This window comes from Acanthaster planci, linkage group LG03 (genome assembly GCF_054643075.1).
Source record: "Acanthaster planci isolate LZ-2023a linkage group LG03, COTS_SCS, whole genome shotgun sequence".
NCBI lineage: Eukaryota > Metazoa > Echinodermata > Asteroidea > Valvatida > Acanthasteridae > Acanthaster > Acanthaster planci.
Genome location: NC_141779.1, coordinates 9808174 through 9830961, shown reverse-complemented (window position 1 = coordinate 9830961; position 22788 = coordinate 9808174). Strand labels below are relative to the sequence as shown.

The 22788-nt window shown below is 42.4% G+C and overlaps 1 protein-coding gene across 3 annotated transcripts in view; it reads left to right on the top strand.

Moving 5' to 3' along the window:
• Positions 1 to 22788, top strand: part of LOC110986664 (low-density lipoprotein receptor-related protein 2-like) — a 161176-nt gene that overhangs the window by 77995 nt on the left and 60393 nt on the right. For all 3 annotated transcript variants that reach the window (XM_022248721.2, XM_022248720.2, XM_087135162.1), the window contains 12 exons: positions 1822 to 2081; positions 2907 to 3081; positions 4702 to 4804; positions 5545 to 5787; positions 6555 to 6656; positions 7308 to 7505; positions 9815 to 9950; positions 10324 to 10579; positions 11726 to 11870; positions 12031 to 12165; positions 13501 to 13722; positions 18947 to 19106. In XM_022248721.2, the coding sequence (XP_022104413.2) occupies positions 1822 to 2081; positions 2907 to 3081; positions 4702 to 4804; positions 5545 to 5787; positions 6555 to 6656; positions 7308 to 7505; positions 9815 to 9950; positions 10324 to 10579; positions 11726 to 11870; positions 12031 to 12165; positions 13501 to 13722; positions 18947 to 19106 (2135 nt within the window). The remainder of the gene's footprint in view (positions 1 to 1821; positions 2082 to 2906; positions 3082 to 4701; positions 4805 to 5544; positions 5788 to 6554; positions 6657 to 7307; positions 7506 to 9814; positions 9951 to 10323; positions 10580 to 11725; positions 11871 to 12030; positions 12166 to 13500; positions 13723 to 18946; positions 19107 to 22788) is intronic.

Sequence of the window (22788 nt, the reverse complement as noted above, 5' to 3'; positions counted from 1 at the left end):
GATTCCCTTTTGTTCTGTGCTGAACTCAAAAATTCATTTAAGTGTTAGATTTGTGTTTAGCAGCTTCATGAGGTAGTCTTCATCCTTGTATACTTTATGCATTTTCACAGTCTATCCCTGAAATTTCCCCGTCCTCAGTTCTACTAGATTTGCTGGTTCCTTAACCAGCCAGTTACTTCATACCTCAATGGTAACGGTCGGAATTTAGGTTTAATTTGCTAAAAGTTTAGCAGCATTTCAATTTGGCGCTTAGCCAACACAAACAACAGAGGCGACCACATGTCGACTCTGTTTCCGCCTAACAAGTGAGTTTTTTAATGCAGGTATGTAGCTCAGCAACAATGCATATTTGTGGTTGTCCGAGTGTATGGCGATGTCCTTTTACTGAGGACATAGGACTTTCCCCAAAAAACAAGAGAGAGAGAGCGAATGGGAGATGAATGCAATTTACATGTATCACTGTGTAATTATGAGGAATATTTTCATTTGGCCTGTTTTCAAAAAAGATGAAATGTTTTGTAGAAGAAGTTGTTTATAAATTTTGAGGCCTGGAAAATTGCCGTAAATTAATGTCAAGATAAGGAGGCGAAGGACCATTATTTGCATTATCCAGGGCAGTACAAGAAAGAGGTTATCCCCTCACTGCAAAAAAAAAAGCCCAGCTCGGGTCCAGGCAGCTTGCTGGAGAGGGCCCAGGTCGGTAATACTGTTACTTGGTCATACTGTTTCTTGGCAACAGTGGCATAACTCTGGGACTGCGCAAGTGTAACATCCTACCAATGGCTGCTTTGCTTACAAAGAAACAACTTATCAATTGGCTGAGGATTTACGATCAAAACATCAAAAACAAAACAGACCCAAATACTTCAAAATATACATTGTGTCTAAGGGAACAATAAAGCTGTCAATCACTCCTGGGGAGATTTCTTTTTCTGCAGAGCTGAGATGGATTTATTCTTGATTTTTTTTTCATCGGGACTTGCCGAGCCACTCGAAAATAATAATTTCTTCCGACGTAGTTTTTGGTGTATTGGTGTCTAAATCAGATAAAAATCATGGTATTAAGTATCAAAACAGCTGAACATTTTTGTTTGATGTTTAGACAAATAAAACCTTGGGTAGCCAATCCTTCATCTTACATCTGAGGAACGTCTACTTTTTCTGCCTGCTCAAAAACCATTAGGGTCTATTTACACTTTTGTCTGTCTTCAAAAAACGGATAAAGCAGGAATTAATGGAATTCGATATGATGCACGTACTGGCAGAATACACCAGAAAAAAATACCAGAAAGCAATTTTTAACCTTTTTTAATCGGGTGAGATTTTGGTACGCAAAAAGCACACTTGCAACACGGCGACAGGGACACATCTCACTTGGTGCTGTAAAGGGTTGTGATGGACAGTCACCATGTGAGCGGTGCATCTGTGCTGAAGTTGAGCAGGTGGTGGCACCAAGGCTATAGCGGTGGCACACACACATTTGAAAGCTGATTCTTTTGGTGGTAATGAACAATGTATTTGAGATAAAGAGGAGTTTCGAGTTTGCAGACTTTGAGTTATCGAGAGTTCCTTTCACTGACCAGGTGCTGAAGTGTATCGAAATTCCAGGGGCGTATTCCAATCTTGTTTGATTACTAGAACAAAGGAGAAACATGTAATTTAATTGGTTGTACCACTGTAGGATTCTTGTTCACTGAATTACAACGCCACTTGTCTTCTGTTTTCATTTGAGAGGAGTTTATGTATTTGTGCAAAGTTCTAAGAGTTGCACACTTTTAAATCAAAAGGTGTAAGTTGCAGATTTTTTTTTCTTATCCTCAGAGGTCCATTATGCGAGCTGAGTTCAGCGGAGTCAACAGCTCTATGGAATTTGCCCCCACGGCCTACCTGGGCTCCCCAGTGGGTATTGCCATCGACCACCTCAGCCGCAACATCTACTGGACCAATCCCGACAAACACACCATCGAGGTCATGCGGCTGGACGGTGACAGCAACTACCGCCGCAACGTAGTGGAAAACAGTGGTGGTGAGACATCTGTGATCTTTGACCCTGCCGCGATCTGCGTTGACCCCGGTAATGGGTAAGTACTGGACTCATTCTCTCTGTTTTTACAAATTGTACTTTTTCTTGTGTCTGCAGTAGTTGATTTCACAAAATTTTGTGCAGTATTGTAACTTCTCTTTTGCTACATAAATTGTTGTGTAAGTTATGCGATAAATTATGGTATATTTAATTAAAGCTGTACGCTGCGTAAGTCTGCAACTTATGGAGTGATAGTAAGTGGTGTAAGTTAATTGTGCTGAACAAATCCGAAATGGACGATTATACTAACTAATCGTGTTCCCTGTATAGGCTTTTTATTGCCAAGATATTGAGTTTGTACAAGAAATCCACAACTCTGTCTTTTGGGGTATGACAAACTTGTTTCACTACCCAGTTCCAGTGGGGAAAAAAAGACAAAAACATTTCAAAATGGTGGACAGAACCAATTTGACAACTATTTAATGTCTTTTTTCAAGATGTACTTTGAGTCAGGGAGATGTTTTGCCCTTATCGTTTGGTAAGGGCAAAACCCATTATTAAATTTTTAATGTCTACCGTACAAGCTTTGACCAGAAAGTTTTGGCATAAGGCTTAAGCGTGGTGCAAAGCTCTGCCAGGGTTTGTAAAATCACCTTCTTGACAGTACATAATAGTGCTATAGCTGAGTGTGCTACGCCCCAACTATAGCATCTGTCCAACTATAGTTGGGACTGCAATAGTGCAGGCCTACCTATAGAACAGAGTGCCAGTGTATGCCGTTGCATGTACTAACGTTAATTTGTTTGTATTAGCAATGTGTGCTTGCAGAACTAGTTTCCATTTGAGTCACTGATTGAGTTTACTTTTGTTTGGTGTTGGAAAGGGTGATGTATTGGGCTGAGAATGGAGGCATGGGCCTGTCGCCGGCAATTACCCGAGCCAACATGGATGGCTCGGGAATGAGCACGATCATCACGGAAAATCTTGGCCACACTGATTTCATCACCTTAGATATTGAGCAGCAGAAGCTGTACTGGACTGAGGGCATCAACCAAGTGGTAGGTCTTTCTTTTCTTTAGCTGATACAGTGATGGGGAAAAAGGGATCGGATTGCTGTGGTGAGCTGCGGAAGTCTCGTGACAGAGAATATGGTGACACCTCAACTTCCACAGAATGCCAGTAAAATCTGAATTTTTTTTTTAAACCATGGACATGAAAATATGCTGATCTGCAAACTGTTGCAACATACCAAGTATTATTATTTGCTCTGAGTGGAACAACAGATGACATGTCTTTACATGGCAAATTACATACTTTTGGTGGGAACTCACAGCATGTGCATACAGATCTATTTGTGTTTGGTACAGGATGCACTCTATGCACCAGTAGGGCACCTGTGTCCCTGTGTAGCCAGTAATTCTTGACTTTCACCCCATAAATGACAGTCCAACTTGCTGTACAGATGATAGTTATAAAAAATAGGACACATATTCCAGAGATTGTGTCTTTCTCTCCCCATAAATAATGTTGTGACTTGCAGTACAGACAATACTCAGATCATCACATGACACACCCATGCTGTATTATGGGCCCGTTGCCGGGGGGGGGGCACTTTTGAGAAGTTGGCTGCCTGATTGGTTAACCACTTCGTGCCGGTGGCAGTTATCAATGTTGATGATGCTGGGGTGGGATAATTATCATTTTTTCTGTTTTCTTTAAAACTTCCTATCTTCATTTACTGGACACTTACACCCACACGAAGGACTGTCTGGTTTCTACTCTAATCTGACAGACAACATATATTAATGCTGGAGTATGGAACGCGGTGGTGGAACACTTTGTCCCTGGTAGTAATCTGCTAAATCCCCAAAACCATGGTATACTGTTTCAAAACAAGGCTGGATTATCCTCCACTATTGAAAAATGTTGGTAATGCCCAGCAGCCTGGTCTTTTGTTATGAGTACAGTCTTTTGTTTTAAGGCCCAGTTCCCTTTGTCCGACTTTGGAGACCCCGGCCATGCGTATATGGAATATGTATCCAGTACCGGAAACCCCAGCGGCAAGTGGTTAAAAGCATAAGCATAAAGAACATGGTAAGACATCCTCAAATGTGCCCTCCCCCAACTGATACTGTGGCGCCCATTAATGCCTGAAGCTGGCAACGGGGCTGTGTAAATAGCCAGTGATGCCATCCCGCAAGTACTGTAAGTGATATCCTGATTTGTTACACATGTGAAATCCTATGACATCTGAAACCTGATTTATTTTTCAAGATAGGTACTAACATGGCTTCTAATACTTGAAGTAGGAGTTGCTGTGAATCTTAGATGGCAGCCGGGTACCATCTATCACCACAAAATGGTCTAAGAAGGCAACTGCCTTTTGTGGCTATGCTACTCTTTCTTAGAGAAATACTAGCATCACAAAAATAGGTGTAAAAGTTTTCCGCAAAACAAGATTTGGGTTTAATGTACCATGCAACAATGTCTGCTCTGCTCAATCGATATAGGGTGATTAAACATCGCAATAATTGCTAACATTGATTGAGAATATTGAGAAAATCTAACAAGCTTTCACTTTAACAAATGCATACACACTTGTACCGAGACTTCCCTGTACAGCTTGTGCTGGTCCGTAGCTCATCAAGTTTTCTGGTTCACTACACTTGCTGTTCCAGATTGAGCGTTGCAATGTGGACGGCACTGGCAGAGAGACCGTCGTGGAGGATGTTCACCATGGCATGGGCATCACTGTGTATGGCAACTACTTGTACTATGCCGGTGTGTTGCCCATGGCTTGCTTCTCATTGGATTATCAGTTTTCAGAATCCTCAATATATACTTTGCCCATTTTGAGACTCTGTGAGCTAATGTATGCTCAGCGATAGAGCAGTATTGTTTTGCATATGCAGTGCATTGCTGTGTATTCCTGTTGCCTGACCACTTGAGTTGGCTTATGTTCTCTTGGAAATAGACATATCTCTCTCAACCATATTCACACACATGATTGCATCACATGCCAAGGTCCTCTGTTTCCTGGTAGGACACATTAAGCAGGCTGTTAAGTTGTTTTTAAAATGCAGTGAACATAGTGTTGTTTTAGCGTTGAGTTAAGAGAATTAAGAGGAACAGTCTTGAACAGCCTGCATCACTGTGTCTTTCTCCGGCTCTGTCTTTGTCACGCAAGGTTACCTGCAGTTAACAATGGAGCCTATATTGCTTCAAATCTATCGTACCAAATTTACCCAATGCCTCTGAAAATGCACTTTGATTTGGTCAAGTTCTTGAGTAGAGCATGGCACCCAATTGATCACAAATTCAGAAATTGAAATTGACCTGGCCTGGCCTCTTGTCTCAAGTACAAAACTGAGCCAGTTGACTCTCGCCCCTTCTAATGGAAACCGAAGCAAAATAAATTACCAGAAAAATGGCCTTATGACTCACTTGCACCTCCATGTGGGTCACATATTGAAGAAGCAATGTGAAACTCGAGGAGCTGTGTACATTCTTTCTTAATACAGATTCTGCATATGAGAAGATATTTCGCGTGGACAAAGAAACAGGCCAGAATCCTGTGGTGATGCGAAGCAACATGCGTGAGCTGAAGGCCCTGAGGGTGGTTGCGAGGCCTGGGCCGACGTCTAATGCCTGCACGGAATCCAACGGAGGATGCCAGCATCTTTGTCTGCCCACGGGCCCAAACACGAGGGCCTGTGCGTGTGCTGTTGGCTTCATCCTCGAGTCTGACGGAATAACATGTGGAAGTAAAGTCAGCCATTTTGTTTGTTTTTACATTGCTCTCCTCTCATTTATGCATGAATTAGTTCTGGAAAAAACAAACAAAACATTCTTCAAAAGAGTCTATAGACAGGGTTCCTGTGGCATGGAAAAGTCATGAAATTTTGTAAAAATGACTAAAGTCATGGAATTTTTCAAACACTCTGTGTGATTTCTATTATCAGAAATAAGTGCATGAAATTCAAGATTTTATTCGCAACTTTAAAGTTCGAACAGTCCAAGAAATTACATTAATGGGTCATGGATTTTCATAGTTTGGTCATGGAAAAGTCATGGCATTTAATTGTCCTTTAGGTGCAAGAACCCTGTGTAGAGAAAGGGCCAAGAAAAACCTAGAGATAGAACAAACACATCAAAGTACTTAGTTTTGGTTAAAATCATTGAATGATATTCTCATGGGCATCCATGGGATAAGGTAGGGGCTTGTTAACCCTGTCAGTGGGATTCAAACCTAGATGACCGAGATAGGAGGTTTAGAAAATACCACTTAGCCAACCTGACTCCTTCACTTCTGCTTGTTGTTTGACCACCCAATAGTTTACTTATCATTTTTGGCTTAAAAATGCTAAAGGGGGGTTGCATTTATATGTAGTACCAATTTGGCAAACAAATGGCAAGTTTGATAAATGCATCATGTCTTGCAATCTGTCACTTGTCACCGCCAGAGCCGGGGCATGTTATATCTTTCTGTATTCCTTTATTATTGGTAATATGTCTGATGGCCCTCCTTTAGACTTGAGCTCCTTTGCCGTGGTCTCTCAGCTGAAGGTCACCCGCGGTTTTGGCCTGGAGGGGACAGACCACCCTGAGGCCATGGTGCCCATTGGAGGAAGAAGTAAGTCCAGCAAGTCCATGAGTGTGTCGTTTTGCAGTCCTTGCCCCACTCCCAACTTGCATGTACTAGGGTCATCATTGATTCATGACACCACAAAGCTGCCTTTTGAGGTGAAAACCTTGCTTTATTTAAAATGCATCACAGGAAAAGCTTGATTGATACTTTATAGGCTATGTTTCAGCATGTTACTGGTATTAAAACGAGTGCACAAAATGGTAGAAGTATGATCCACAGGCAGGTGATAGTATACTACTGGCAGTCACGCCTAGAGCATCCCTGTATAATCTTGCGTCACGTAACTATTTCAAGATAGCAGCAATATAGGTATTAAATGTGTTTGGGATGTAATACAGGAGTAATAGGTGCCCAGTTTTTCTAGCACCTGGGAGTCTTGATAGTAACACCATGAATGCAGCCTTGCCAAACAGAAGTAGGATACAAGGACCCGATGCACATTAGAAATTCACTTGAATTTTGTGTGAATAATATAACGGCTATTATTTATAAGGTATTCAACTACATTTTAGTGTATCTGTGGAATGCTGTTTGTCAACATTGGACGATCGGTGATTACCCAAGAGATAACAAATGCAAGAAAGAGTCAGCTTGGTAGCATTAATCTAAAGTGTCATTTGTCTCTGCAACCTGCAGGCAGATACACCCTTCATGTTGACGTCCACGTGGCAGAGCAGTATATCTACATTGCCGACTACGACCCCTCTAACCGCAACAATGGAGACCGCAATGGCATCCGGCGTATCAAACCGGATGGCAGCGGGTTCCAGAATATTGCCGTGGACAGCCTCGGCCACTGGGGAACCCGGGGGCTGACAGTGGACTGGATCGCTGGTGAGGTGATGTTAACGTGGTCACTCGGTTTGATATTGCAGTCACTGTTCTGTTACAACTTCCTTATGGTCCCTTTTGTCAGGTTGCCCCCCTCGTGGGCACATTGGTAATCAGCAATGCTTCACATAAGTTACAACACAGTGCATGCATTCAACAAAATGTTTTTTAAGAGTCGTTGATGTGCACTTGGCATTGGTATGTTACTGGGCATTGTTCTTTTACTTGACTTCAGCCGTGTTCGCACTGGACTTTTTTGGTAAACCTTACAGAGACTGTTGTCAATGTAACCAAATTAAATCCAATGCGGAGAGCCAGTATACTACATGCGGTTGCATAAACCATAAACACAATATAAACGTCACGGCAGAGTGGAGTGTGCCAAAAGCTGTAAGCCCTACTTCGGCCGTTAATTGATTTGTTGTACAGTTGTTTTCCTAATAATCCCAGTTTACAGAACTTTTTTGGTCAGATTGCAGCTACAAAAAAATCCTCCGATTACAGTGAAAATAATATGGTCAGTAGCTTGGCTGCCCAGTGTGTTGGAGAAACTACAGAATTATTTTCAAAATCTGTTCTTTTAATTTGGGCTTACAAGATCGTCAAAAGTCATGACGACTCTTTTCCTAGTTCTGGATTGGTTTAACTTGCGAATCACAAGGACTTCTTAACAAAGAAAAAGTAACCACACAAGAAATCCATGTTTAGTACCATCGTAATAAGCTGATTTTTAAATGAAGAATTTTTTAATTTAGAGAAAATTGATTCATACATAAGAATTCCAAAGAATTAAACTAGAACTTGCATAAATTTGACTTGACTCTTTCAACTGTACAGCAAGCTGTCAATAATACTGTCCCCCACACCACACAGTTGACGGACCAATTACATCATATACATTTCTGCTATGCCAATGTAGTTGAGTTCGCAACATATTTGTGCAAGTGTGCAATTAGTGTATGATCCGAAAGTAGGGAAAAAACATTCAGTTTTCGACCCAATTTTAAAAAAAATTTAAATGCAAAAATTAATATGAATGTGAAAAAAGTATTTGGAATCACACGTAGTGGGTGACATATTGCCCTGTAATTTTTTTTTGTTGTTTTTTGGGGGCTCCGGTCATGAACCACTTGTGTCTCACTCCTTCGATAGATTTAGTTAAAAACTGTATACATTTGGTTCTAACTTCGCCATGGCTGAAAATACATGTATTGTGAAATAAATAGAATCGTTTGCTTTCCTTAGACCACATCCGGTGTCACAATATGAGGTCAATCGGAATTTACCCTTGTGAGATTCTGATAGCACATGTCGCTGCATGGTCACCGACTTTCTGCAGGTCTGAGTAATCCACGTGCAGATGCACGAAAGAAAAAAACCATGATGGAATGTTAACAAGCAGAAGTGCGAAGGTGGCTTTAGGGGAAGTTGAGGGTGCTTGCACTTTGTATACTCTCATGTGGATTTTATCACTTTTTGTTATTTACTTTTACCTTGTCTTTTATCATGTTCATAAATAATAAGATCAGCTGTGATAGGGGTTGTAGGTTTTGGTGTAATTTAGTTACACAAGATTTATTTATTTGTTTAAATTATTTTCCTAAGATAATATGTTTTTCTTAATTTATTTTTGTCCATATAGGGTAGATTCTGTCTTTGTTTCTAACTTTGTCTTGATGTGTTGTTTTGTAGTGTGAGGGCCCTAAACAATCGGCTTTTAATGGATGGGTTACCCTCATTAAAGATGGTTCAAATAAAAACGAAATACAGTGTGCTAAATATTCAGACACTCAATGGAAAACATTAAGGGAATCAATGGAAAATCAATGGAAAGCACTTTTTTTATGAATTAAATATATGGAAGGGAAATGTTCTGAGATAAAATAAAAGCTCGATTATTTGGTTTAAACATTGCATTCATAGTGTTACAAGACACTTGAAGACAGCTGAGCGATAGGCCCAACATAAAGGATAAAAATACTTCTACCGCCCCTCCATTGATCGGTCTTATTTTTATGGCCTGAATCCAGTGTGATACATGGGCAGCTAAAAAAAAGATATGTTGTCTTCCCAATATGCTCAATTTTGAATTTTTTTTTTAACACCAGAAATGCTTGAAAAAATTATGTACTGTTTGTACTTGTTTTCCTGTCTACAGTTACTTTTGTATTCAGACTAATTCAATTTTGAATGAATGGTCAAATATCTGAATACTGAATTATTTGAATTGATTCAGTCCAAATGACCAACTCAAGTTCACCATAAACCTCAATATTTGGCCACTGTTGTATTTGTCATACAATACTTTGCAGGAAATGTTTATTGGAGCAGTGCCCATGTAGAGGAAAGCTTCGTGGAGGTCAGTCAGCTAGATGGTAGCCTTAGGAAAGTCCTATGGAAGACGAGAGATGACAAACCCAGGGCCATGGCTGTCAACCCCATCAAGAGGTAAGGAAGTTCCAGAAAACCATGGTAATGGGTGCCTGTCAGGGTCAGATTATTAAAGTACCCCTTTTGCCCAAGGTACCAGCTGCAATATTAATGTTACATCACTGATAAATGCTGGATCCCTGTATTTCAAGCTGTACAGCATAATTATATATGAACATTATAGGCTAGGTGCTAACTAGGTAGAGATTTCCTAAAATTCAGAAAGCAACTGGAACTTTTTTGTGTCTGTGTAGGCCTTCAAATGTTTCATAGGTCCTTGGTACAGTGCCAACTATGTCTACAGGATAATAAGTTCCACAGCACTGTTTGTAAAGCCACATACCCAGTGTAATCCAAAAGTGGGTGTACCTTCCGTCCCCTCCCCCTCAAGGTACCTCTACTGGGCCGATTACGGCCAGACACCCAAGATCGTCCGATCATTCCTGGACTGCACTAACCGCACCGAGCTGGTGACTCGCTCCATCCTCATCCCCCGCGACATTTGTGTTGATGTCCAGACCCATGACGTCTTTTGGGTGGACTCGAATGTTGAAGTCTTGGAAAAGATTGACTGGCAGGGAGGCAACCGGCAGACAATCCGGGCAGAGCTGCCCAGACCTTATGGCCTGGCTGTCTTCCGAGACTCAGTAAGAAAGATAGCCATGGGCAATCTGACTAATGATGTGATAATGTAGATAAGCCAGTCTAACAAAGCAGTTGAGCAGTTGAGTAAACTGCATTAGAATTTTACTCTTTCTTGCAAATACTCAGATTCCTTGTAAACCTCTCTGTCTTTAATATTCCTTAGACTATTTATCAAAACTTCATCACTTTCTATTTCATCATGGCTTGATAAAAGACTCTGTTATAGCATTGATTTGAAGGTCTTGCTTAGTATTACCGAGTAAGACGCTCATGTGCACCAAGTCAGCATCATGCACATTGGCTTTGGACTGAGAGCTTGTCTGGTATGTGTAAATACTACAGCTCATAAATATTCTTAAACAAATCAGAGGTTGCCATAAGCCTTTTTCACCTTTCATGTGTGCATGCTCAGAAGATTTAACAGAGGGAAACAAATTCATGACAACGTTACATAATGTTTGGCAAACCAATGCTTGCGATTGTTATTGTTGTAGGCAATTTATTCTCCTCAAGCTTTGTCCACTTACTTATATGGGAGTGCTAAAATCAATATGGCGACGGAGCGGGAAATTGGCTAATTATCGGCCAATTCCACCGTGCGTCCATGAAGTAGAAATGAGACATGCCCAGGTTACGTCATCCCAATGAGTAGCTACCTCACTGCCATGCAGTAGTTTTTGTGGTAGCTCCAAAAATTCCCTCTGATGATCTGACACCCACCTTGTAGACAAGTAGTGTGTGGCATGCAATCTTTACAAAACCAATCTGTTGTTGAGTCTTTGTTACTACTGCAGTAAAGACACATTAAAGAGTGTTGGCACCAGACTATTTCAACCCTGTTGCCATGCAGGGCACACTGAACTCTGCAAGCAGCTAAGAAACAGTGGCGTCTACAAGTGTGTGGCTAGATTCCATCATTTTATGAGATGAACATTTATGAGGTGTATTAAAACAAATACAACATGGTTTATTTATGGAAAGTAGTGGGAATTACTGGTCCCTCAGTATGGGTCAGCTTGAATATCTCCTTCCGTTTTGCATGGGGAGGTAGTGGAGCTGACCTACACCTCGCGACCAGTAATTCTCGCTATTTCCCCTCAAACCATGCTGTATTTGTATACTCCTTTCCCCCTGTCAAATGTTCAAAGGTTTACTGGGTGGACAGAAACTTGGAAAAGATTTTTCAGGCCAGTAAGCTGCCCAACAGCAACAAAGACCCAGTTGTGTTTCGCAGAGACTTGGAGAGCTTGAGAGATATTGCCATCTTTGATGCCAGCAACCAGCCATCAGTGGGTGAGTGGAACAGGATAATCTCAATGCAGCCTGGCCTGCTACATCCAACCCATCTTACCTCACACAATACGTCACTGTGTGATGCAACCGACAATGTGATCAAGCTTGGACTAAACAAATGACACCTGGTGTTGAAGTAACAAATGTTTTGCCTCTGCAGCCGACAGCAGCGCATGCAGTGTCAACAATGGTGGCTGTGAGCACCTGTGCTTTGCCATGCCTGAAGGTGTTGCTGTGAGTCGAATTTGCCAGTGCTCTGTAGGGTACTTGGCTGACAATGGACAGGATTGTCTGAGTAAGTCATGTTTACCCGTTTTTATGGATAATGTTCATTGCAAGGGACTGTAAATTCAATGCCTTATAAGAGGAATGTTCTTTAGAGCAGTAATGCGCATTTACTATCAAGGCTGTAGATATGCATGGACCCACGTATTTATAGTTTTAGTTCTAGAATGGACAATTTCACAACACAACTAGCTGGATTTGCTCTTGCTTGAAATCAGTCAGGCACATTCCCTGATGGTATGCAGTGTAAAAGTCCAATATCTGACATCCAATAAGCCATTAATGAGTTAAATTTGAATAAAATCTGGTGCACTGAGTTATCTGACTGCACACAAACAGTTTGAATTTCCCAGACTAAAGACACTGTTGCTATACCTCGTGATTCAGGGTGAGCTTTTGCATAGCGACAACCATCTCGGGAGTGGACTGGTTCCTTTGTGCCCTTCTTATCCGTTGAAAACAGTGTATTGTTTAAGGCATCTCTAACTAAGCAAAAGCTTGCACCAAATCGCGAGGTATAGCAACAGTGGTTTTAGTAAGGAGAATTCAAGTTGTTCTGTTCACGTGAATTTAAAGAACTCAGTGTACCAGATATGGGTCAAAGTTAACCGCAAAAGGATTATTCCTGCATAGAGGTGTGATATGGATCGGCATCATTGGCTCCTAGAGTGACATTTATGTACAACTGATTCACAACTTGGAAAGGCCTTTTTCACTGTGCATTATATTGTGGGAGAATGGTCCACATCTGCTTCTTCTTTATGGTATTCCTTTCCTACAATGACTCAGTAGCACGTACACACTTTGGATGTACATGTACACAGTTTGAGTGATAGTGGGGGTTAGGTTGGTAAAATAGGAGAGTCAGGTTGGTGTAGTGGTTCTTTTCTTTGCCTTTGGACTTCACAGTCTGTGTTCAATTCCCAGCTTGATCCACATGAAGATTAGGTTTTCAATCCCCACCTGACTCAGAACATTTTCTTGAGGTTTTCCTGATCACACCTCTACAACTGCAACTGCTTCTCATGTCTCCTGTCACCGGTTTCTTCAGGCATGTGAGCAATAGTGCTGCAGGTGCTTTGTAGGAATCCCTGGTTTTGTTTATACCAGAGATACTTCATTATTTACCAGGCTTCTTGTGCATTTGTGTTTTTAATACCAAAATTTAAATCATGAAGAATGATCAGTAACTGTACTTTCAAAGGTCACGTCTTGGTGGTGTGATGTAATGAAATTTGGCCTCGGGAGACCAGCTATGGTAGTATCCTGACTGCTACCACTGGTCACTGTAGCCCACTTTGACTCAAGTTCTTGTCAACCTCTCGTGCCTTTTTTCTTTTTTCAGACTTCACTAGTTACTTGGTGTATGTCGTGCCTCGTGGGATCAGGAGTGTGAACTTTGACCCCAGGAATGAGGCCGTACCCTCCCAGCAGATACAGGTAGACAACCTTCGGTCTCTGGTGGTGCATGATACCCTGCAACGCTTATACTGGGTGAAGGACAATCATTTGATGTACGTCTCTATCCATGGTGGGCCAATTGTAGATGTCAAAGAGTTGGACATAGGTAGGTGAATGCATTTGAAGATACTCAAAAAAAGGCTGTTATCTTGGGTTTGGGAGATACATTGGCCACTGAAGATCCAAAATACAGTGGATTTATTGACCGAAAATAAGGATAACAGAAATGAGGTGCATCCTCTCTCCACAGCAAATTGGACCACTTTCCAAAACATGTGACGTCAGAGTTTGTGTTGGGCTCCTGACATCGCTGCCAGAGAAAACGTTTACAACTGTATATAATGCAGTATGCACGTAGCTGCATGCATGCGTGTGTTACGTGGAAAAATGGCGTGGAAACTTGCAAACAACAAAAACTCTAACTAAACCCAATTCCGATATTCTTGCATCTCAAGAGCCCAACTAATCGCCCAACACTGAATTATTCATATTGCTGCAAAAAGATCTAGCGTACCCGGCAATGAGACTGTATATTCACATGACGTACATTTTGCAAGACACGGCTATCCAATCGCAATATTCCTTCATGATACTGTGCTTCTTCAGCGACCATCCCGCACGCAGGCAGCTGCGACGCAGTGGGCAAGTGGACTTGGACTATCAATCAATCGTGGTCATGCAGCTATAGTGTCTAAAATCAAAAGACAGACGTAAAATTAAATAAAAATGTCTCTCCATGACACAATTTGTGTTGGAAAGACTACTTGCAGAGATGGGGGTCCAGTTGATGAGTCTTCTTATTCTTGCAGGTACACACAGACCTACGTGTGCATGCCGTTTAGTTAAGCTTCGTCGTAATCCATGGCGATCAAAAGTCTTTTAAAAATCCCTGGATTGATGCTTTCACATGTATTTGCACATGCACGTTAAACATGTTCCATGACGGTGAAAATAATTATTCTAAACACATCACAGTATATTTGATTAATCATAACCGAGAGATCGTTTTGGTATCAGCATCAACCTGGTTCACGTGTATGCATGTACAGTACATTGTACATGGCAGTCTACACAATTGAACCTATTCATACACTGAAGCCATTGCACTGCATTCCGCCTACAACAAAGTTTGGATACAATGAACATTTCCACTTGGTACTGCAGATTTCATAATAACGAGAGTCGACTGCACATCACTGATATACTTTGACCCCAAAAAGTAAGAAAGGTAAGAAAATATGAGAAAATTAAAGAGGTAGAGATCTAAATGATGATATAAGCTTAATGTGGAAGTGTTTTCTAGGCATAAAAGCTAGACAAAATTAGGAAACTTCAATAATTCAGAAAACTAATACTCGGAAAGAAAATTGACAAACCTTGGCAAAAAAAGTTTAGAAACTGGATAATATTGATAATACAACTGACTTCTAGCAGAATAGGGCTCAAGCAGAAAACCACACTCTGGTTAGGAGGAACAATGCATGTATATGTACATGTAAAGTTGACTGGTCCCTGCTGAGCTGCCACACTGAGTGTGGCCAGACTATGTGGGTACACTATACAGGGAGAGGCTGGGGCTTAAACAAATAAATAGGGGGGGGCACACCACTAAAAAAATCAAGAACTCTAAACTAAAGCGAAACATTTTTAAAGGGGAAACTTCTTCTATGACTTACTTATTTCTAGCTCTGCAGCACATGCCTGACTGACTTGGTCCTGTTGCATCTAGAGAAACCATTTTGGATTAGTTAATGCATGACTTAAAAAAAATTGGATATGATATTGTAGATTGTATAGTCCCACCCAAGCAAGCTTGTGAGGTTTTTTTCACAAGCTCTCGGACAAGCACTGAGCATACAGTGCTTATTAATATACGTTGGGTAAGGGCAAAACCGTTATATATAATTAACATCTCCCCAACGCAAAAAACACATCTCACTATTTTTGGTCAGAATAACTTCAAGAGCAGTTGTTTAGCAGTAAAGACATAAAAATTGTGCAAAGTAGAGTGGTGTGTTGGTCAAGTAAATATCGTGTGGGCTTACAGTCTATACACAATGAACATGCACTCGTGTCTAGGAACTGATTACCCATAAATGCAAAGAATGGTCAGCGTAGTGGCAATCAGACCACAGCTTCACAAATAGTATGCATGCAGCTACATGCATTCCAAACTCATATGGTCTGTTGCATCCTGAGAAGCCAGTTGGATTACTTAAAGGGAGGTGACACCTTTGTTTTTTTGCTGTAATTTCACAAGACTGGCTAATTACCATGATTGCTGGGTGTACAAGATTTGCTGCCACTTTTATTCATCTGACTTACTGACTGGTATTAATTGGTTGAGTCAACTGCTTCATGAAAAATCAAGAAAACTAGAACCGCCTTTTCAGCGATAAACAGATCTTGTTATTTACATTGCATGAAATCCATGAATTACAGGGCGTTCATAGCAAGCGAACAATACCCGTGGGTCAAGTTGGGAACAGGCATGACAGGTTCTCTTTCTCTGTAAAAAAGAGCAGTTTTTGACTACCATGAGTTATTGCTGAATCTTCCTTGGAGCAATGCACCTCCTAGACGTAGCATTGCAGATTCGTCAACTTGTAGCCGTGACACTGATACAATGAGTATATTGTGACGCCATGCCCCTTGGAGGTGGAGCGAGATTCGGGTGAGGGCGCCCTCCTTCTCAGAGCGCAGCGCGGACAGCACGTACCAGCAAATCCCTGAGCGGCTAGGGACGAGTCCATTGGGATGGAAGTATACCGTCCCAGTTGAAGAGTAGATCCTTCGGATTTTGTTGGATGGCTTGCTGTTATCTGATTGGCTTAGTGGTTTAGGCGGAACTCAAGCTTACATAAATAAACAGTCTAGGACACCCTTTCACTATACACTGGAACATCAGGGATTGGTTTATTCCAACAAACATCTGACCATGGGCAAACCTGCTTGCCTGGCTTATTTGGAAAACATAACGATAGAGGGTGCTCCTTTAAATGAGACAACTTTAACATCGACTTTACTCGCCTAACAATAAAAACCACCTCAAATGAGGGAACAGGTCGACAGCAACTAACAGAGGGCACTTTGTCAATCTTAGCTTGTGGGCAAGGACAAAAATATATGTAACGTATCCCCCCACAATGCACAATCTCTAAGGGGGCATAAACTATATCCAGGGCCAAAACCAATCTAGGGATGTCGCCCCACTCAGCTAATACTAAGTGGGTTCGGGCAACATAGCTTTACTTCTCCCACACCGCACACACCAGGTAATAGCCCTTCCAACCCCCAAGTCCACTCCTGCCCAAGCGTGCAAGAGAGCAAAACGCTAAGACACCGTGTTTATTGTAAAGACAGCAATGCACAAGCACCACAACCAAGCAAACAGGCAGTAGGGGTCCGCTCGGGCTGCAACGAGACATTTGCCGGGGACGCTGCCTCTCGCTACTAATGCTGCAAGAGTTATGGCAGATAGCCCCTACTTCGACCAAAGAAGGGTTATCTTCCATCTGCCATATGTTAGGACCCTCAGAGGGTCCTAACGTCTCCACGCAACCCACCGTGACCCCTACCGCCCCCAAAAACAGGGAGTAGTGCTTACCGTGAACCAGTAGTCCGGTCCAGTGCTCAGAACCTAGCGGGCAAGGTTCGTCTCCCCCTTCACGCTTTTATAGCCTCACAGCAGCCCCGTGCTTGCACAGTACCTGCTGCGTACGTGGAGCAGTGACCAGCCCCGTCCATCCAATTAGCGCACGACTGGCAGGGCACAGTTACTATGCCTGGTGTTGTGGATGCTGCCTTAATCGCCGTGCTAGCATCCTCTTTTGCATTACAATATGCACATTAAAGTCTAAAAACTGCATTCTTAGTTGGCTAACTAATAATTATAGGAAAAGAGGAAAGTATATCTTAAGACATAGGTGATTTTAACGTGTGGAAACCTTACTTTCTGTTGACAAAAATCCTCTCGGTATGTGGCTCAGAAACAGCCACCATGTTTGGACCATACCATTATGTTTTCGGGTGATTTTGAGTTCGCAATGCTCATGTCCTTTCCTTAAATAAATTTAACTTCAAACTAATCCAAGCATTTTTCTACCTTATACCTTACACATGGTACTTTCCTCTAAGTTTAGTTTACAGTGCATTTAGTGAATTTCACCCAGTTTATTTTTAACTGCAGTATTGCCCGTTCATTCATGAAGATTCCCACAATACACACTACCAATAAGACAACTGGTGCCTCACAAGGCATGTGGTGTGCAAAATAAAACAAACTGTTGGACTATGGTCGGTTGACCATCACGAAAAGAAGAGAACAAAATATCAATTGCTTTAATTGAGCAGAGATAGATTTGACTGAGGCTGTCATTTACTTTCTTTTAAGTAAGATATTTGAGGTTATACAGTGGTCCCATTTTTGTGATTTTACCAAAGGTGTCGTCTACCTTACATACATGATTTAAAAAAAAATGGTATGATATTGTTGTTCATAAAGGTGGTGTTTTTGGTCAGAATAATTTTGAGAGCTTTTTTTTTTAGGTAACCGTACAAAAATCATTCAAAGTGGAGTGGTGTGCTTTTCAAGAGAATTCCATGGGTTTACATTCTATGAACAATGTTCATGCACTCTTGTCTGGCAAAGACTATCGATACAGTGCAAAGAATGCCAGTCTGTGCAGTGGTAACCAAACCACTGCTTCATGTAGTGTCATATCAGCCATATACATGTATGCGCAGGCTTGTTTCCAAATTTTTTCTGTATTTTTTATATTTTGCTGCATATGTAGTGATAAATATCTTTATTTTTTCTAGTGAAAATGACTATGGATATGATCCGTATGGTAGTAAGGATAATTATCTCATAGATGTTGAGGATGATGACGGCATTGACACCATGGTGATGGGAAACTTGTCATCCACTTCCTAGAATTGTAGTCATGTCGTAGGCACGTTCCCAGCCTTCACACATACAATGGCGGTGTAGTATCCACCGATAGAGGGCGGTCACACACACAGAATCTGGATCCCGAACACAGTTCAGTCCCTTTGCTCAACTTCCCCGAAAAATTTTGGGAAACTTCATTCCACCTACACACGGTTCAGTTTGTACTGATTGGTTCGCATGTGCAAAGTAAGACATCATTATTGTTCTTTGTGGTGGAAAAGAAAAAAATCACTGTGACTACTTTCCGCCAATGAAGTTACATTTATTCAACAATGCTGTAAAATCAATAGAGTGTTTTGAATTTTCACCGAACTTCACAAGTTGCAAGACTGTAATACTTTTTGCAATGCCCATTTGTGCTTAATTCTATTTTCAGGATCCTCTGTACACATCGCTCTGGATTGGATTCACAATCGCCTCTACTTTGCCTCGTACTACCGCAATGCAATCTACTCCACAGATCTTGATGGGAATGACCTGCAACTGGTCACGCATGTCCATCAACCATTGCAACTCATTATCAATCCATGCCTAAGGTGAGCTGTCCAGTTTAGGTGTCGGAGGTCAGCAGCTTTTGTCTTACCCATACAACATTTCCCTATGCATATTTTCCCTGAGAGTGCTAAGAGTTCACATGATAGGCTACCTACTCTGCCCTGCAGCACACCCACCGGCTTATCTTCTCCCTTTCTCTCGTTGCCGTATGGTGATCATAAAAATTCCCTTTGTCATTTTCCCAGGTTTATCTTCGCCATCTTTGATCCACTTGTGTTTTTTATTTTTCATCAATTTGATAAAGAGTGTGACTGGTTGAATGGAGGCAGCCCACTTGTCCCCAGCAGACAAAGACCCCCGGGCTAGCTCTGCTTCATAACTTTACCCTACCCTCACCGGCCCACCTGTTTTTGGCCTGCTGATGCAGGCATGGAACTTTTCCTTGTTTTCCACTTCACATTGATGCCATTGAAAATTGAAAAACACTGCAGAAAGTCTTGTAAAGATTGGAATTTCCTTGTGTTTTGTCAAAGACCAAGTTCCATGCCTGGCTGGTGGGAGAATCACAGCAGCCCTCCGTTGCCCTGATTTTATCAATAACTTTGGAACTTTTTCATTGTTCGGGAACTACTGCAGCTTGGCCATTGTCTGAACCTGCGTTGGAAGAGCAGTGCTGTCAATGGGCCGAGAAAGGGAAGTCTCCCTGCAAGAAAAGCTGCAGCCCCTCGGTGCCTGAGGCAAATGCCACAAACGAGTCAGGTTGGATGTCCATTGCCAATTTCTTCCTTGCTTCTCAGGCATTCTCGGCTGCTCTCTCGGCCATGTCAGCAGCAGGCAGTCGGAAAGTTCACCTTAGTGCACACCATCACGCCCTGCGAGATAGGCATGTCCCAGGCATATGCCAACTTGCCCCCGGTATTGCCCCATCCACCAACACCAGTGCCTTGCCATGCTACAACTCGCTCCCAGTGCTGCCCCATTGGCAGAAGTTGACCTTGGCTGGATTCGTCCAGACCAACACTACTTGCCTTGAGCCTTCAGTCACCCTCCTGGCTTGCCCTAGCCCCATTTTTGTATTATCCATTTACACAATTTTCTGACTCCAATGAAAATGAAGAGCCTGAAGATGGAGATCACTGCAAGCCCTGAGACCCCAATCTTTCCTTCCACATCATCCGCATATTCTATTCCAACCAGAGCCAAACATGGTTCACTTAGCTTCGAGAATCTTAACCTGATGTGCTGGGTATTGTTGAAGATTAAGGTGGCCCATTTGCAGCATGCAGTCATAAATCATCACATCCTCTGCAGAGTGTTTATCGTGAAACCTCCCACTCATAAGCTCCTATAATATTCGTTGGGTTCAGGTTGGTTCTTTTACACCTGATTCCTTACAAAGAACCAACCTGTGGCCAATTTCATAGTGCTGCTTAAGCAAAAATTTGTTTAACCACTTCGGACCGGGGCATTTTTCAACGTTGAGGATGCTGGGCCGGCATGACTATCATTTTTTCCGTTTTCAAAATCCTTCAACAATTCATCATTCCATTTAACAGTCGTTTATAGCCGCAGGGAGTAATCTTCAGGCACTACTCTAAGTTGACAGGTGACCTTCATTGACGCCCGAATATTTCAGCCAGGCCTGCAGCCTTGTAAACAGAGCCCAGATTGTGCGGTGTTATACAGCTGTCTTTTGTTCACGAACCTGGCTCAGTGCACTGCTGACCTCTTTTCAATAGGGGCCAGATTAGCATGCAGCGGTGCTGTGTGGCTCATCGCTGCGGTGGTGGAGAGCTTTTGTCCCCGGTGGTAATCCGCTTGCTCTAAATACCCCAAACCCTGGTATACGGTTTCTAAATAACGCTGGATTATCACCACTTTTGAGAGCGAAAAATGCCGGTCATGCCCAGCAGCCTGGTCTTTTGTTAGGAGTACGGTCTTTTGTTACAGGGCCCTGTTTCCTTTGTCCGAGTTCGGAGACCCCGGCCACACATATAAACCATACGGCTCCGATCCCGGAGTCCCCGGCTGGTAGTGGTTAAGCATGAAAAAACCTTGCTTGACAAATCGGGTTACCAGCCAAACCTTCTTGTAATGTATATTATTTTGGATTGTATTTACCTGTCTTTTGGTTAGCATGGCAGTCACGTAGAGTTTGAGCTAGTAACCTTTGTTTATTAACCACTTCATGCCGGGGCATTTTTCAATGTTGATGATGCTGGGCCGGCATGACTATCATTTTTTCCGTTTTCAAATCCTTCAAAAATTCATCATTTCATTTAACGGTCGTTTATAGCTACACAAAGTAATCTTTAGGCACTACTCTAAGTTGACAGGTGACCTTCATTGACGCCTGAGTATTTCAGCCAGGCCTGCAGCCTTGTAAACAGAGCCCAGATTGTGCGGTGTTATACAGCTGTCTTTTGTTCACGAACCTGGCTCAGTGCACTGCCGACCTCTTTTCAACAGGGGCCAGATTAGCATGCAGCGGTGCTGTGTGGCTCATCGCTGCGGTGGTGGAGAGCTTTTGTCCCCGGTGGTAATCCGCTTGCTCTAAATACCCCAAACCCTGGTATACGGTTTCTAAATAACGCTGGATTATCACCACTTTTGAGAGTGAAAAACGTCGTTAATGCCCAGCAGCCTGGTCTTTTGTCCGGAGTACGGTTTTTTGTTACAGGGCCCTGTTTCCTTTTTCTGAGTTCGGAGACCCCGGCCACGCATATAAACCATACGTCTCCGATTCCGGAGTCCCCGACAGGAAGTGGTTAAGCAAGGTTTTTCATGCTTAATCAAATTCTGTGCTTAAACAGCTCTATGAAATTGGCCCCAGCTGACTCCATCACTGTTCCCAATATCTTTGTCCCAGACACTACTAAAAGGTAATAAGAAATAATGCCCAGTTGAAGCCCAGAAGTGGTACCTCAACAGGACCACACTAATCAGGAGAGATGTGATTAGTCTCATCATATCTGTTCCTGTTGTTTCCCAGTTTTACAAGAAACAATCGCACACTGCATCCATCCTGTCTGTCAATCAGAACTGGCCATGTTCATCAGAAGGTGACTTGTAAAAGTTAGAGCACAAAATGTAAGAGCAGTAGCAACCTTGTGGGCCTATACTGCAAGGGGGTTCCACTCACTGACACTTTACAAGCAGTGTGTTTGACATCCTCCAACACACTCACATCCTGCTACCTTTGGGACGTCCCTCCAATCTGAGGGCCGTTCTGGAAGAACAGTGTTGCCACCGGTAAGAGATGTACCTCCACGAGCTTCACACAGGCCAGCCCTCTGCATCCTCACTAGACAAAGCACAAGGTTGTGGTAAGCCCACAGTAGCACCTGACACCCACCTCCTGGTTTCAGTGGTGCTTTGCATAGGTACATGTAGTGGCACTGCCGGTAAGATGAGCTCCATAACCCCTCCCTCCTCCCCGCACACACCCACAAGTGTGTAAACGCCTTCAATCGTGGACTCCCTATTGTTCCTCTTCTGTTCATACTTTAACTTTTTCGGGAGGCCTCCCATATGTTTTGTACACGTTTCCCAACTGTGGACTCTTCGGCAACCGTGGACTCTATTGTCCCCTATTGTTAGAGGTCCACGATTTGAATGTGTGTACAAACTCACCCACACACACACACGTGTGGGAAGGGTCTACTAACAAATACTGCGGCAAAATCTCCTGAACCCAATCCCTTCCTAGGTCCAGAGACTAAC